We start from the raw sequence: 14,779 nt of genomic DNA, 5'->3' as shown, positions 1-14,779 counted from the left end.
CCTGTGTGAGGCCAGGGCTGCCGACATAGGAAACACACTCTGTGTCACCAGGATCGTCGCGTGGTTCGCAAACCCGGCTGTGTATCGGATCCCACCAGGGAGACCTGTCAAGCCCACTGTCCTGGGCCCCAGCCCGCAAGATGCTGACTGACGTCTGAGAAAGGGCCTGGGGGCCCGCACCTTGTGAGTTTCTCCCACGCCATTCGGCAGGCCGCCTTGGGGGCCAGGCCCCGGGGTCTCGCCCAGCTGCCCGTCTGCAGGGCCTACGGCTGTGGCTAAGAGCACACGTGCAGACACACCGTCGACCAGCTCGCTGACTGACTCCCTGAACCTTCACTCCCGCGGCTGTGAAACGCGGACCATCGGACCTCACACAGAGGCCTGTCGCAAGGGACGGACGAGCTGATATCTGCTGAGCACTGGCCGAGCCTGGGCCACAGCGAGCCCTCAAACACGAACCACAAGCCTGATGCTTATCACACACGCCACTTCACCTGGTTTTCCTTACGTCCGTCAGCTCCCTCTCCACTTTTCTACACTGATTTTACATCATTTTCACCAGCACTGACTTTCTGTCTCAGGAGCTTAAGTCCACAGTGTACAGGAAGGGAGGGATAAAGGATGGGGGTCTGGGTGTGATATTCCCACAACAAGCAGGAGCTGCTGAAAGGCAAGGCCCTTGTTTTATTATTGAGCTCAGGCACTCGGCAAGGCTTAAACAAGCAAGCGAACAGTTGGATGGATGGATGGTTGGAGGATGGATGGGCAGATGCATGGGTGGATGCATGGGTGGGTGGATGAAGAATGGATGGATGGCTGGATAGACAGGTAGAATGACAGACGTGCACATGGACGGATGCACAGGTGGATGGATGGGTGGTCGGAGGATGGATAGGCAGATGCATGGACGGGTGGGCGGGTGAGTGGATGGATGGATGAGTGGGTGGGTGAATGGCTGGATAGGTGGATGGGTAGATGGGTGGATGGAAAGATGGATGGGTGAGTGGGTGGTAAGATGGATAGATGGGTAGGTGGGTGGGTGGGTGGGTGGATGGATGAATGGATGGGTGGATGGGTGAATGGATGGATGAGTGAGTGGTGAATGGCTGATAGGTAGATGGATGGGTGGGTGGATGGATGGGTGGGTGGATGGATGGATGGGTGGGTGGATGGATGGATGGATGGATGGATGGATGGGTGGGTGGATGGGTGGATGGATGGATGGGTGGATGGATGGATGGATGGATGGATGGATGGATGGGTGGGTGGATGAGCAGATGAATGGACACCAGTGGTTGGGTGCAGATGCAACCAGAACCCAGGCTGGGGTTCTGCACTGGCATCAGCTGCTCAAGAGGAGGCATTAACGCAGGAGAAAGGAACCTTGCCTCTGTCATCTCCCCTGCGGGGAAGGGGTCACCCCACTTTTGGGCTCTACCTGGGGTCCATGAGCACTCAATGTCAATCTGAGTGGTCAGCCCCCACTCAGAGGTGCCCCTGCCCTCTCAGGCCCAGGCCTGTAGGAGCTCTGCAGGGCTGAGGAGCCCTCAAGTGCTGAGCGCCACTCTGCTCTTGCGTGGCCCAGCTGGGGCCATCTCTACCCCAGACCTACATTTACATCTGAAAGAACCCCCACAGGATCCCTGCCACACAAACACTCACCTAGTGTCTCTGGGAGACCAATGACCCATGTTAGACCCTCATCACGTGCAGGGGGCTGCCCGCATGCCCGCCCACCACCCATTTCGAAGCAGCCTCTACCCCAGACGCACGTAGTAATCAACTCCCGGAACCTTGGGAGATCTAAATAAAGCAGCCTATAATCACAGGGCCCAAAATAGCCATGCCAGGGAGGCCATCTGCCACCTCGGGCATCCCTTGGGACCCCGCGGCACGCCCCACAGCGTGGCCGGGCCGTGGGCCCTCTCTGGTGGGCAGGCAAGTTCGGCCATGCTAAGCACACCCAGCAGGTCACCTGGGAGCTCAGAATCAGCTCGGGGGCTGGCCTGTGGCTGAGCACCTCCAGGGTCAGAGCCGCCCAGACCTCTGGGCCGCGCCCCTCTTCCTGCCGGTGCGGACGCCGCCCTCCCTGCGGGGCTGGCTCATGGGCCACTGTCCTCACCGAGACTCCAGCCTCCTCAGTGCTCAGCTCTCCCCTGCCGCTCCCCACGGGACCCTTGCCCACCCTCCTCTGCCCCCGACCCCCTGCTGGCTGGGTGGTGCCTCCCAAGCAGGCATGTGGCTGTCATAACCCGCAGAACTTGCAGAGGGAATCCCAGAGGAAAAAGGGTCTTTGCAGGGGTGAATAAGCTACAGACCTCAAGGTGAGACTGGATTATCGGGGTGACTCTGAATCCACCGTCATGCATCCTGTGAGAGACAGAGACACACGCAGAGGACAGAGCACGTGAGGACGGGACGTGGCCACACGGAGCGGCGGCCACACGCCCGAAGAGGCTCCGCGAAGGGACGGCCCTGCCGAGACCTTTCTCTCTGGCCCGACTGTGCGGCTTGCTGTTTGAAGCTGCCCACGTAGGGGACACCAACGCCCCCAGGTCACTCTCACATCCCTGTCTTGCATAACTGGTTCTCACTCTGCAGTGGGTGTCAGAATCTGCTGGGCGGGTGGGGGGTGGTTCATGAAAACATGATCACGGTCCCGCCTTCAGAATTTACACTCTTGTGGGTGCAGGTGGGACCTGGTAGGGCAGGGCCGACGGGGCCCCAGCCTGGCTGCCCCGGGCCCCCACCTGGAGAGCTACTGCTCTACGTGGCCCCACCAGACTGTGTAAGCCGTTCTCTGCCTGGCCTGTCCCCCAAAGACACTATCCTGGCCCCACAACGCCTCCCCTTCCTGCGCACTCAGACCCGGGAAGCGCTTCCCCAGGGGACCCCTCCCACACACAAGCGTCTCCGCCTCCCCCGCACTGGGATCCGCAGCAGGGCCCCCACACCGCTCTGCCTCTGCTGCAACGGGGGGTCTGCAGCAGCCCCCGCACCGCTCCGCCTCCGCCGCACTGGGGTCCGCAGCAGGGCCCCCGCACCGCTCCGCTGCACCTCATGCGGCTGGGGTGGGGCTGCTGTTTCTGGGAGAGCTGGTTTTTTTACGGCTGTTTCTGACGACTATGAGCACAGGCAGCCTCAGGGCCCCCCCGAGACTGCTTGGGGTCTGACCAGGACCAGGGCTCTCAAGACCCACCAGGACACCAGCACGGCGGCAGCCCTGGCTCCCCAGGAGCCCGCGCTGCCTCCTTGTTCCGCATGGTCTGTGTTCCCCTGGGATTCCCCAGCTTGTGCACAGTCCTCACCCCTGGACGATGGAACCAGGAAGCGAGGCCTCCGGGAGTAAAGGGGGGTGAGACAAGGGGTCAGCAAGGGGGCTCGTGCCTCACTTGTTCCAGCAGCCCAGCTGGGGGTGCAGACACATGGGCGAGCACGTCTTCTAGCAGGGCGTGCGTTCCTGGGGGCAGGGGCACTGGATACACCACAGTCTACAGCCCCCGACCATCCGCCGCCCAGGCTGGTCATCTGCCCGCTCAGTCCCCTAGCGTTGCCCTGGGACAGCCTGGCGTTCCAGGCTGGGCCCGGCTGCCCAAGTTTTGACCCTGGCTCTCCACGCACAGTCTGTGTCCCTGCCACCGAGTCCTACACACACTGGGCCTCAGTTTACCCATCTGTGACATGGGGGTGATGCAATTACCAGTCCAAGTGCCCCACAGAGCCCCAGGTGTAGTGAGGTGTGTGTCCTGGTGGCTCACGCATACAAAGGGCCACGAGTGCTAGCCACCACAGGTTTGGGGGGCCGCGGTCCCTAGGGGTAGGGTCGTACGGAACGCGGCAGGGCCTGCTTGGAAACCCGTCCAGGAAGACCTTGGATCCCGCCCCTGAGAGCTTGTGCACTGGCGATGACCCAGAGGCTTTCCTCCCCACCCCACCTGGCGGGTCCCCTCACGGAGGGACCACCCACCGCACAAACCCCCCCAGGGACCAGGCACTTGGGGCCGGGCCCTCCCCGCCCTCCACCCCCACCGCAGGCCCCGTCGTGTTTCCAAGGGCGGCAGAGGCGTGCTGTGCTGGTGCCGGCGGGGCCTCTGGCTGGAGTCAGCCCTCGTCTCCCAGCTCTGCACAGAGCCAGGGTGCTGAAGGGCGCGCCTCCTGGGCTGTGCGGGCAGGACTCCTGCCACTGGGCGCCTCTCACGCCAACCTGGGCCCCCCTCAGCCCAGGCCGAGCCTTTCTGGGCCTCCCCCTGACCCAGGAGCTGGTTCCCCAGGGCAGGCTGCTCGTGGTTCCTCCTGGCCGTGGCTCCACCCTGGCGTGACATGTCCAGCCTGGCACCCCCTACGCAAGTCAGGGAGGAACCAAGTGTGGGGAGGGGGTTGTGGGCCCAGATAGCCTGGGTGCCAGGTAGGACAAGTGCCCCGGCCGCCCCTGCTCCCGCCACTCTCTCCTCCCCAAGCCCATTTCCTATCCCGGGAGCACAGGACAGAGCCTCCATGGGTGGTCCAGGGGCATCCCCAGGGGTCTACGCAGGGGGACAGGGCAGCCTTCCCCAGGAACCCGAGCCAGGCGAGCCCACGGGCCTGGCTCGCTGTGGACAGGTGGCCCCCGGGAGGCGGCCCCACAGACGGGGAACCTTCTCTTGGCCCTGATGGAGGAGGAGGGAGGTGCAGTGGCTTCCCTGCAGCTGTGTTGGGGCACATGGCCTTGGACAAGCACCCCTGCGTGAGGCTCTGAGCTTGTCCAAGCCTCTGTTTGCTCCTCTGAGAGCAGAGACAACCCCTGCTACGGGCCCACAAGCATGGAGTCGGGTCACGCCTGCGAGACACCTTGTGGGGAGCACAGGCACGCAGGCACCCGATGGCGGCCCAGCCCTCGCCTCTCAGCCCGGCAACCTGGGCTTCCGCATCCACCTGTGACGGGGCGCCTGAGTTAGGTGGAGGCTCTCACTCTGATGGAACAGCCATGAAACAGGACCTTCACGTAGGGCTAGGCCCCCTTCTCTGCAACACACACATGCTCGCACAAGTACGCTCTGACGTCCTGCAAGCAGAGGCCTGCGTTCCGTCCTGTCCCAGAGGCCGGCCACTCCCCCGCGGTACCACACACCCAGCAAGTCCAAATGGGCCCTGTGCCCGCCTGGCTCACCCCTGGACACACGTCTCGCCTACCCCTCGATCAGCACGTTCTCGCTGAGCCCCTACCACGCGCCGGGCTCTCGGTGAGCAGCCTGGCCGTCCAGCCGGGAGTCCTCTCCGTCACCACGACCCATGCTCACCCACGGCGGGTCGACAGCGCCGCCCACACGAGGAACCGCGGAGGTGGCAGCACCAGGCGTTCCACGCGCGTCTGCAAGAGCGGCAGCGCCTCCCGTGCTAGCAGGGGCCGCCCTGGTACCGGAGAGAGCCGGAGCACCGAGGCCAGGCCGCCGCGGGCCTTACAGGGGTGACGGCAGGAGCCGAGCCTTGAGCCAGGCACCCCCCGCCCCCAGAGCCCTGACAGTCGACGTCTCGATATTCCCAGAGTCGGCCAACCGGTCCTTCAGTGCCGCCTCCAGGCTGGCCTCCTTGACTGCTGCTGGGGTGACTTTCAATGACGCAGACTCCCGTTGAAGGTTCTTTGATGGCTTCCCAGGCCCGAAGCATAAACTCTGGATCCCTGGCAAGCCCTCCCCCTGGCCTCTTGCTGATTCCAGACCTCGCCCCTCTCCTGCCCCTCCCACCAGCTCCCCTGCTACACGCACGCCCAACCAGGGTGGCCCATGCACGTGCTCTGCAGCCTCCCAGTGCTCCAGAGTCCCCGCACACGCTGTTCCCTGGGCCTGGGACGCCCCTCCCTGCCCCTTCACCGGACACTTACTAACCCTTCAAGGTGCGAAAGGCTCGGCTTTTGCCTCCCCAGGGAAGCCTCAAGCGCACGTGAAACAGGCGGGCGGAGGAGCCAAGTGATCAGCACCCGCTCTTCTGAACCCCTGCGAGGTGGGCAAGGGGGCCATGCCCCACGGGCAGGTGGGCTGCTGGGCACAGAGGGTCAGCGTGGTGGCGGCCAGGACCGGAGCCAGCTGCCTTGCGGGCCAGAGGTCTCCTCACCAGAGGACTGCTGGAGGCAACGCGTGTGCGGCGGCGGGCCAGGGGCCTGATCTGACCCCGAGCCCCTGGGCAGCAGGGAGGCTGCCGAGAAAGCTGGCCATCGCGAGTCCTGGCGTGGGGCTGCCCCTGCTCAGAGAGCGCAGGAGTGCCTCTGTGGCCCAAGACCCTCAGGGTCCCCAAGCACACAGAAGACAAGAGTCCCAGGGACAAAACGAAGCTCGGATTGAGTGTGAAGGAAGCCAGTGAAGGTCCTCACCCCGTGGAAACCCCCCCGCCCCCCCCGCCGAGGAACTGTTAGTCTGCCCTTGGGCAGCGGGAGCAACACAGGCCTCTTAGTCGCTGACCTTTGACTTTGGCCAGAATTGAGCTGGATGGAGGGAGAGGAGGTGGTGGGGCCCGAGGCCCAGCACGTGCAGGGATGAGGGGACACGGGTGGGTGAGGGGGCGGGGGCAGCTGGGGAGCGGGGAGGCGCCACCCACTCCACCTGCCTCAGGGCCCCCCAGGCCCAGCCCCAGCTCTGAGGCCCCCCCAACCACCTAGCCTCCGGTCAAATTCCGCCGGCTCACAGGCACACATTGGGCAGCAGCCTGTTCCAGGCCCGCCCCGTGCACCCAGCACCTGCCCTAGGCACCGAGCGGCCAGGCCCTCCCTCCCTCCACCTGTCTGCTTCTGCCCAGGAACTGCGACGGCCCCAGTGGATGGACAGAAACTGCAGGGCCCTGGGCAGGGCTGGGCGGGTCCCTGGTGGCCCATGGGGCATCTGAGCTCAAAGCCCCGCCTAGCCCGGGAGCTGGCCAGGTCAGGGAGACAGCCCCATGCGGCCGCGGTTCTGGGGCGGCAGCTTCCAAGCCCGCCCAGGCTCCGTGGCGGAAGGCCAGACGGCCCAGGATGGCGCCTGGGGCCACCCAGGGAGACCCCGCCCCCGCAGCCTTCCACAGGGGCTGGACACCTGCTTGCACGCACACCCCCCTCGAGGGAACCAAGGCCAGTTGCGCACCATCGGAACCTGGGGTTCAGGCCCAGCAGAGGCGCCCAGCCCGCCCCCCAACTCACAGAGACTGCAGGCCTGGCAGCTCCCACAGCGCCTCCGCGGGGATCCCTCCCAGCCGGTTGTTTTGCAGCATCCTGTGAGGAGGAGAGGGCTTGAAGGACCCCACCCACAGAGCCCAGCCTGAGCCCCAAGCCCCGACTGTCCCCAGGGGTCCACAGGGCCGGGAGGGCACCTCCCAGGGGCTCCGGGGCCGAGGCACCTGGGAAGACATGGAGGCGGCACCCAGGGCAGCAAGCCAGCACATACGACCCCGCAAAAGCAGGCACATCCAGCCAGGCACGTGAGCCGCTCAGAGGGCTGCCCTCCTAGACCGGCAGGGCTGTGAGTCTGAGAGCGAGAGGGGACCCCAACCGACCCCAGGCCCCAGAGCCACGCTCAGAAGTCAAGAAGCCACTCCAGAGCCCTGGGGCACTGGGCGAGGGGCCTGCTCGCCCGGCTCTAAGGGGGCCTGGGTGGCCACTGTCTCTGGGGAGTCCTTCCCTGCTGGCCTCTGTTGGGGTGGGGGGGTATGTGGGCAGAGCGGAGGGCAGGGAAGAGCTGGGGGCAGGAAGGTGCCCCCAGGCCTGCACACCCACCCTTTTCACCCAGATGTGGGCAGCACCTCTGCTCTGAGGGCACTGGGTAGGGGGGTGCCTTCCTCAACCACCCCCCAACCCTTCAAACAGAGGAGGCCTGCAGGCAAAGAGCAGGTACGAAGGCTGAGGGTGACGCGGGGGTCTTAGGGGCGCCATTGGGTGTCAGTGGAGGGCTGCCCTCAGCTCCTGCTGCTGCCCCCCAGCCACCCAACCCGCGGGGCCAGCACCATGTCGAGGGGGCAGGATTGCAGCTTCAGGAGGCTTTGATTAGCTGCCTCAGGCAGGCGAGGAAGAAAGGGGCATCCATAAGCTGGAGGCTTAGACACGGGACGTGAGTCTCATCTTCTGAAGGCCCAGCAGACAGACCCCCACTCTCCAATCTGGCCACAGGCCTGGGCCTGACCCGGGCAGGGACCACACCCAGCAGGCCGCCCAGGCCGTCTCTGGCTTGGGGGTGCCTCCCTGCCCGGGGGCAGCAGCACTGGGGGGAGCAGGACAGACAGACAGAGAAGCCAAGAAGGACTGAGGGCCGGCGGGAGGCCAAGAGGAGACAGGTAGGGCCGGGATGGGGCTCCCGAAGGCGGAGCAGGAGCGGGGAGGGGAGGGGCCAGGGCCCCAGGGCCCGGAGGCAAGAGGGGGCGAGAGACAACACCGAGCGAGGAGGGCGCCTTGAGGTGCCGGGACTGCCGAAGGGCTGGGAGCAGGAGCCTCCCAGGCAGAGCGGACAGGGCCACCCACCCACAGACAACCTGGAGCAGAGAAGAGACCGCTTTCTAGACGAGTGCAGCCCAGGACAGACACAGCACTGGGCTGCGTGGGCACAGGAGGGCCGAGAGGAGCTGCTCCACGTTCAAGGTCAGGAGGGGCGGCCATGAGGAGACACCCCTCGTCCAAGGTAAGAGAAACCCAAGTAAGACAGTAGGTGTTGCGAGAGGGCATCAGAGGGCAGACACACTGAAACCATCCTCACAGAAAACTAGTCAATCTGATCACACAGAGCACAGCCTTGTCTAACTCAATGAAACCAAGCCATGCCCGCGGGGCCACCCAGGACGGAGGGTCATGGTGGAGAGGTCTGACAGAATGTGGTCCACTGGAGAAGGGTTGGCAAACCACTTCAGGATTCTTGCCTTGAGAACCCCATGAACAGTGTGAAAAGGCAAAATGATAGGACACTGAAAGAGGAACTCCCCAGGTCGGTAGCTGCCCAATATGCTGCTGGAGATCAGTGGAGAAATAACTCCAGAAAGAATGAAGGGATGGAGCCAAAGCAAAAACAACACCCAGTTGTGGACGTGACTGGTGATAGAAGCAAGGTCCAATGCTGTAAAGAGCAATATTGCATAGGAACCTGGAACGTTAGGTCCATGCATCAAGGCAAATTGGAAGTGGTCAAACAGGAGATGCCAAGAGTAAACGTCGACATTCTAGGAATCAGCGAACTAAAATGGACTGGAATGGGTGAATTTAACTCAGATGACCATTATATCTACTACTGTGGGCAAGAATCCCTTAGGAGAAATAGAGTAGCCATCATGGTCAACAAGAGTCCGAAATGCAGTACTTGGATGCAATCTCAAAAACAACAGAATGATCTCTGTTCGTTTCCAAGGCAAACCATTCAATATGACAGTAATCCAAGTCTATGCCCCAACCAGTAATGCTGAAGAAGCTGAAGATGAATGGTTCTATGAAGACCTACAAGATCCTTTAGAACTAACACCCAAAAAAGATGTCCTTTTCATTCTAGGGGACTGGAATGCAAAAGTAGGAAGTCAAGAAACACCTCGGGTAACAGGCAAATTTGGCCTTGGAATACGGAATGAAGCAGGGCCAAGACAGAGTTTTGTCAAGAAAATGCACTGGTCGTAGCAAACACCCTCTTCCAACAACACAAGAGAAGACTCTACATATGGATATCACCAGATGGTCAACACTGAAATCAGATTGATTATATTCTATGCAGCCAAAGATGAAGAAGCTCTATACAGTCAGCAAAAACAAGACCGGGAGCTGACTGTGGCTCAGATCATGAACTCCTTATTGCCAGATTCAGACTGAAATTGAAGAAAGTAGGGAAAACCACTAGACCATTCAGGTATGACCTAAATCAAATCCCTTATGATTATACAGTGGAAGTGAGAAATAGATTTAAGGGCCTAGATCTGATAGATAGAGTGCCTGATGAACTATGGAATGAGGTTTGTGACATTGTACAGGAGACAGGGATCAAGACCATCCCCATGGAAAAGAAATGCAAAAAAGCAAAATGGCTGTCTGGGGAGGCCTTACAAATAGCTGTGAAAAGAAGAGAGGTGAAAAGCAAAGGAGAAAACGAAAGATATAAGCATCTGAATGCAGAGTTCCAAAGAATAGCAAGGAGAGATAAGAAAGCCTTCTTCAGCGATCAATGCAAAGAAATAGAGGAAAACAACAGAATAGGAAAGACTAGAGATCTCTTCAAGAAAATCAGAGAAACCAAGGGAACATTTCATGCAAAGATGGGCTCAATAAAGAACAGAAATGGTATGGACCTAACAGAAGGAGAAGATATTAAGAAGAAGTGGCAAGAATACACAGAAGAACTGTACAAAAAAGATCTTCATGACCCAGATAATCACGATGGTGTGATCACTCACCTAGAGCCAGACATCCTAGAATGTGAAGTCAAGTAGGCCTTAGAAAGCATCACTACAAACAAAGCTAGTGGAGGTGATGGAATTCCAATTGAGCTATTTCAAATCCTAAAAGATGATGCTGTGAAAGTGCTGCCCTCAATATGCCAGCAAATTTGGAAAACTCAGCAGTGGCCACAGGACTGGAAAAGGTCAGTTTTCATTCCAATCCCAAAGAAAGGCAATGCCAAAGAAAGCTCAAACTACCACACAATTGCACTCATTTCACACGCTAGTAAAGTAATGCTCAAAATTCTCCAACCCAGACTTCAGCAATACGTGAACCGTGAACTCCCTGATGTTCAAGCTGGTTTTAGAAAAGGCAGAGGAACCAGAGATCAAATTGCCAACATCCGCTGGATCATGGAAAAAGCAAGAGTTCCAGAAAAACATCGATTTCTGCTTTATTGACTATGCCAAAGCCTTTGACTGTGTGGATTACAATAAACTGTGGAAAATTCTGAAAGAGATGGGAATACCAGACCACCTGACCTGCTTCTTGAGGAATCTGTATGCAGGTCAGGAAGCAACAGTTAGAACTGGACATGGAACAACAGACTGGTGCCAAATAGGAAAAGGAGTGCGTCAAGGCTGTATATTGTCACCCTGCTTATTTAACTTCTATGCAGAGTACATCATGAGAAACGCTGGACTGGAAGAAACACAAGCTGGAATCAAGATTGCCAGGAGAAATATCAATAACCTCAGATATGCAGATGACACCACCCTTATGGCAGAAAGTGAAGAGGAACTAAAAAGCCTCTTGATGAAAGTGAAAGAGGAGAGTGAAAAAGTTGGCTTAAGGCTCAACATTCAGAAAATGAAGATCATGGCATCTGGTCCCATCACTTCATGGGAAATAGATGGGGAAACAGTGGAAACAGTGTCAGACTTTATCTTTTGGGGCTCCAAAATCACGGCAGATGGTGACTGCAGCCATGAAATTAAAAGATGCTTACTCCTTGGAAGGAAAGTTATGACCAACCTAGACAGCATATTAAAAAGCACAGACGTTACTTTGCCAGCAAAGGTCTGTCTAGTCAAGGCTATGGTTTTTCCAGTGGTCATGTATGGATGTGAGAGTTGGACTGTGAAGAAAGCTGAGCACCCAAGAATTCATGCATTTGAACTGTGGTGTTGGAGAAGACTCTTGAGAGTCTCTTGGACTGCAAGGAGATTCAACCAGTCCATTCTAACGGAGATCAGTCCTGGGTGTTCATTGGAAGGACTGATGCTAAAGCTGAAACTCCAATACCTTGGCCATTTCATGTGAAGAGTTGACTCATTTGAAAAGACCCTGATGCTGGGAGGGATTGGGGACAGGAGGAGAAGGGGATGACAGAGGATGAGATGGCTGGATGGACTGACTCGATGGACGCGAGTCTGAGTGAACTCCGGGGGTTCGTGATGGACGGGGAGGCCTGGGGTGCTGCAGGCCATGGGGTCACACAGTCGGGACACGACTGAGCGAATGAACTGAACTGACACCTCGGTGACCGCCTTGTGCAAAGGCCTGCGGGTCAGGGCGGGGCTGTGGGGGCAGCAGGACAGGGGGACGGCTCACTGCTGCAGGGGGGCTTCAGGCGCTCCGGGGTCGGCCCCCAGGACCCGCTTCGCCCCCAACCCGCGGTCAGGCCCTCCGAGGACCCTCCCCAGCCGGCCCTCGGATCCCCTGCGTCCGTTCGTACTTCTTTCACCCATACTCTTCCCAGGGACAGGGCAGGGACTAGGGTCTGGGAGAGGCTGCCTTCACGTCCCCTCCCTCAAGGGGGCTGTGGGGTCAACGGAAGAGCAACACAGGGTCCTCTTCCATCCTCATGTTCCTTCTGCTTCAAGGACACAGATGCCTGGGAACTGGAGCGGGGGATTCCGCACTGCGGCCAGAGAGGAGGGCCAGGGTTCAAAGGGAAGGGCAGCTAAGAAACCAGCGTGGAGTCTCCTCTGCAGGAACGGTCCAGCTCCTCCTGGCCTGAGACGCCTGGACCCGCGGGCCACGTCCACGGTTCACGCTCCCTGACACTGCGGTGTAAGCATGCGGCTGTTAAACATTTGTTTGCAAACCACCAACTTTCTTTCGGACAAGGCAAAAGCAAAGACCCGGAAATAATTAAAGGGAAAAGTGAAGATACGGAAATAAGCAAGCCAGTGGCAAAGCAAGACACAGGGTCCAAGCCTCCATTTGCCCAGAGTCCTCAAAGCTGAGTCTCCACGTAACGTGGGACTTAGACTTACAGGATTTTCAGGCTGCTGAGGCCTGAGAACGCTTGTCCCGGGATGTGTGAGAGGCGGTTCCCCGAGAGGCGCCTGCGAACCAGAGAGAAGAGCAGGTGATGCTGGCGGGCGGCCGGGCAGGGCGGCGGCCCCACGCAGAGTCCCGGGACGCGGGTGGGGAGGGTGGCGGTGAGACTGCCCTGCTGACCTCCCAAGGACCCCCACTTGCAGAGGAGGAAACCGAGGCTCAGTTCAGCGTGTGGGCATCTCCCAGACCCGATTATCTTCTGGGCCACGTCCACCCACAGCCTGCCCTGTGCTGTTCTGTCTGCAGGGGAGCTAGATGCGTGGGTCTCCCTGAGCCCCAAACTGCACGGCCAAGCCTACTAATCTGGAGCAGAAACGGGCTGTGTGAACGAACCTAACACTGTGGTCTAATCAAGCACTTCCACGCTGGCCACGCGTGAACATCGACTCCAGAAGGAACAGACGAGGCAGAGCGCGCCTGACGCACGTCGCCGTCGGAGTCCGCACGGCGCCTGGGGGCCTCCAGAGTCCCCACGGGCATCGCCAGGACTCAGCTCCCAGAGGCCTGCTGACATGGGAGCTGGCCTGACACAGCGCAGAGGCTGTCTTTCTTAATCTCTCTACTGAGCGTCTCTAGTTGACATTTATTGTGTTTCCTTTCGTTTTGTTTATTTATTTTACTTCATCTTACTTCATCTCATTTCCCCTTTTCATTCCACTTTCATTTTATTTCATTTTTATTTCCCTTTATTTCATTTTTTTCTCTTTATTTGGTGGAATCTTCATTTTGCTTATTTATTTTACTTCATCTTATTTCATTTCATCTCATTTCCCTTTATTTCATTTCATTTCACTTCATTTCACTTATTTCACTTTTTATTTCCCTTTATTTCATTTTTTCTCTTTCATTTATTTCCCTTTATTTCATTTTTTTTCTCTTTATTTGGTGGAATCTTCATTTTGCGGCATGCGAGCTTCTCTCAAAACTTCCTGCTTCAAAAAAGGTGCTGTGACCTTTGGGGTCTCCATGCTTGGGTTCCGTAGGAGGGCATTTTTGCCTCCAAAATGAGTGAACAAAGCCCCTCGGGGAGTGGAGGACAGAGGGCCGGCCCCGGGTGCAGGCTGCACGCGCCACCAGCCCGACTCCGTGGCCTCTGTCCTGCCATTCCTTCTCGCCAGGCAGGCCCCCTCCGGGGCCTCGCTGTCCCTTCCCCTGAGAACTGCCCACAGTTCCTCCGAGAGGCCTCTCCCTGCTCCGGGCCAATGCATGTCCTGACCCCGAGAGCCAGCATCCACTAGGCGTTGCTCATGCGCTCGGGCAGGGCAGGGTGCCCTCAGGGGCCTGTCCAAGGGCCAGTGGGGAGGGCTGTGCAGGGGAAAGGGCTCAGGGTGCAGGTGGAGTGGTGAGTGTTTGGAACCGGGAGCCTGTGATCTGAGAGTTTAAGTGAAACCAGCAGAACCCCAAGATTGATGGTGCCCAACATGAACCAGCAGCCTGGGGTCCTGGGGATCAGGCAAGGAGGAGGGCGGGGCGGGAAGAGGGTGGCCTGGCTTCCCCGAGGAGACGGAAGGCACTCGGCTGAGGAGCTGACTCACTCACGCGCTGCACTAGCGCGTCCGACCAGCAGGCAGGCTTCCAGGCTGTCAGAAGGGACCAACCAGAGAGGGCTTCCTGGAGGAAGTGGGCCTTGCGTTGGCCCTGATAAGAGCAGAGAGAGAACCTGCTGGGCTGGAGGGGAAACTGGCCCCCATGGAGCACAGCTGGCTGGTGGGCTTGGGCCAGGTGAGGGAGGGTCCTTGAAGCGGCTTTTCTGGGTTGTGGCGAACTAGAGAAGGCTTGTGAGCTGGTGAGAGCCACCCACAATGAACAGAGTGTATCAGAGAGAGGGCAGCGGTTTGCCCTTACGCGCTGGGCACCCCCAGCAGAGGGGACGTCCAGGGCAGCGGCAGCAGTGGGGATGGGGACAAGGGCGCACTCACTGCAGGGGAAGAACCACCAGGACAGGGGAGTGGCCAGCGGCCCGACCCGGGGGACAAGGCAGGTCAAGGACAGCCCCAAGGAAAGGGCTTCCCCAGTGGCTCAGCTGGTAGAGAGTCCGCCTGCCATCTGGGAGACCTGGGTTCAATCCCTGGGTTGGGAAGATTCCCTGCA

The 14,779-nt window shown here is 59.2% G+C and overlaps 1 protein-coding gene across 1 annotated transcript in view; it reads right to left on the bottom strand.

Moving 5' to 3' along the window:
- LGR6 (leucine rich repeat containing G protein-coupled receptor 6) overlaps window positions 1-14,779 on the bottom strand; it is an 83,276-nt gene that overhangs the window by 50,682 nt on the left and 17,815 nt on the right. The window contains exons 3-4 of the mRNA XM_040263770.1: window positions 12,622-12,693; window positions 7,142-7,213 (exon numbers count right to left, since the gene is read on the bottom strand). Coding sequence (XP_040119704.1) covers window positions 7,142-7,213; window positions 12,622-12,693 — 144 coding nt within the window. The remainder of the gene's footprint in view (window positions 1-7,141; window positions 7,214-12,621; window positions 12,694-14,779) is intronic.

This window comes from Oryx dammah, unplaced genomic scaffold, assembly GCF_014754425.2.
Source record: "Oryx dammah isolate SB20612 unplaced genomic scaffold, SCBI_Odam_1.1 HiC_scaffold_21, whole genome shotgun sequence".
NCBI lineage: Eukaryota > Metazoa > Chordata > Mammalia > Artiodactyla > Bovidae > Oryx > Oryx dammah.
The sequence above is the reverse complement of the archived record's forward strand: the minus strand, read 5'-3'. Positions and strand labels throughout refer to the sequence as shown.